General features: G+C 52.2%; 1 protein-coding gene across 1 annotated transcript in view; it reads left to right on the top strand.

Annotated features, from left to right (window-relative positions):
• The first annotated feature begins 144 nt into the window (after nucleotides 1-144).
• LOC107307543 (arachidonate 12-lipoxygenase, 12R-type-like) overlaps nucleotides 145-2,188 on the top strand; it is a 5,422-nt gene continuing 3,378 nt past the window's right edge. The window contains exons 1-2 of the mRNA XM_015851056.2: nucleotides 145-216; nucleotides 706-876. Coding sequence (XP_015706542.1) covers nucleotides 145-216; nucleotides 706-876 — 243 coding nt within the window. The remainder of the gene's footprint in view (nucleotides 217-705; nucleotides 877-2,188) is intronic.

Below are 2,188 nucleotides of genomic sequence, written 5' to 3'. Positions count from 1 at the left end.
TCATAACCCCATTGATCCCCCTATATCCCGCCTATATCCCCCTATATTCCCCCCTATTACCCCCTATATCCCCCCATATCTCCCCCTATACCCCCCATACGCTGCCGCTGCTTGGTGGCCAGCATGCGTGGGATGGGGGGGGATATGGGGGGATATGGGGGCACCATGATCATCTACACCTGCTCAGCCCACCACGCGGCCACCAACAGCGGGCAGGTATGGGGTTATATGGCAGGGTTATGGGGTTATATAGGGGGATATAGGGGATTTATAGGGTTATATATGGGGGGATATAGGGGGATATGGGGTTATATGGGGAGATATGGGGTTATATGGGGGGATATGGGGGGTTATGGGGCACTATGGGGCCCTATAGGACTCTATAGGACTCTATGGTGCCCTAGAAGACTCTATAGGACTCAATGGTGCCGTATGGGGCCCTATAGGCCTCTATGAGCCTGTATGAGGTCCTATAGGACTCTATGGGGCTCTATGGTGCCCTATGAGGCCCTATAGGACTCTGTGGGGCCCTATGGGTCTCTATAGGACTCTATGGGGCCCTATAGGACTCTATGGGGCCCTATGGGTCTCTATAGGACTCTATGGTGCCCTATGAGGCCCTATAGGACTCTATGGGGTCCTATAGGCCTCTATAGGATCCTATAGTCCTCTATATGTCCCTATATGTCCCCCTATGTCCTATAGTTTGAGCTGGGTTCCTTCATGCCCAACATGCCGGCTGCCATGCGTGCTCCCCCGCCATCCCATAAATCCCCACTGAGTCTCCACGACTTCCTGGACTCGCTTCCTGCCGTCAACACCACGTGTCGGGTCCTGTCGGTGCTGTGGGTGCTGCGCAACGAGCCCATAGACATGGTGAGACCCCAGAACAGCTGAAAAACAACTTACGGACCCAGAAACTTCGAGTTTTACCCCAAAATTCCGGGTTTTTACCCCAAACTTCCGGGTTCTTATCACTTCCGGTCCCATACTTCCGGGTTTGCCAACTTCCGGTCCTCAGACTTCCGTTTTTTACCCCAAACTTCCGGGTTCTTATCACTTCCGGTCCCATACTTCTGGAGACGAAGTGATAAGATACCCCCGGAAGTTTGGGGTAAAACCCGAGGAGAGTTGGGGTAGATAACCGCGGAAGTTTTGTGGTAAACACCCGGAAGTTTGGGTAAACCGAAGGTTGGGGGTAAAAATACCGAAGTGCTTGAGGACCGGAAGTTGGCAAGGCCCGGAAGTATATGCGGTCCCCGTAAGGACAGTGAGTAAGAACCCGAAGTTTGCGGGGTAACACCCGGAAGTTTGGGGTAAACACCCAGGAAGTTTGGGGGTAACAACCGAAGTTTGGGGGTAACGGGAAGTATTTGGGGTAAAAACGAAGTCTGAGGACCAGAAGTTGGCGAAAGCCCCGGAAGGTTAATGGGACCGGAGTGATAAGAACCGGATGAGTTTGGGGTAAAACGGGAGTTTGGGTCACGTAGTAAATCCTCGAGAGAGTTTGGGGGTAAAACCGCTAGAGTTATGTGGGCGCTTACCAAGACCACGGAAAGTTTGGGGGAAATAAAACGGAAGTTGAGGACCGGAAGTTGAAGCCTGGAAGTATGGGACCGTGTGAGTGATAAGAACCCGGAAGTTTGGGAGTAACCCGGAAGTTGGGTAGAAAAACAGAATTCCTGGAGACGAAGTGAAACCGGAAGTAATGGGAACCGGAGTGAATAGAACCGGAAGTTCTGGGGGTAAAAACCGGAAGTTTTGGGGTAAGAACATGGAATTAGGGGTAAAACCGGAAAGTGAGGTAACCCGGAAAGGTTTTGGGGTAAAAAGACGGAATGGAGGAGGGAAGTTGCAATCTCGCGTGAAGTATGGTGGGACCCGGAATGATCGAACCCCCGGAAGTTTGGGGGTAAACCCGGAAGTTTGGGGTAAAACCACCCACGCCGGAAGTTTTGGGGTAAAACGGAAGTCTGAGGCCGGAAGTTGGCAACAAATAGCCACCCGGATAATCGGGTACCTTCCAACCCACGGAAGTGATCAAGAACCCGGAAGTTTGGGGGGTAAAAACGCGGAAGTCTGAGGCGACCGAAGTTGGCAAAAGCCGGCAAGTATGGGATGGTGGGACCCCGGAAGTGAATAAGAACTTCTGCCAATTCTGGGGTAAAAAACGGCAAGTTGGGGAGAG

The sequence above is a fragment of the Coturnix japonica genome, unplaced genomic scaffold (assembly GCF_001577835.2).
Source record: "Coturnix japonica isolate 7356 unplaced genomic scaffold, Coturnix japonica 2.1 chrUnrandom662, whole genome shotgun sequence".
Lineage (NCBI taxonomy): Eukaryota > Metazoa > Chordata > Aves > Galliformes > Phasianidae > Coturnix > Coturnix japonica.
Note: the sequence above shows the minus strand (reverse complement) of the source record. Positions and strands in the feature narration are given on the sequence as shown.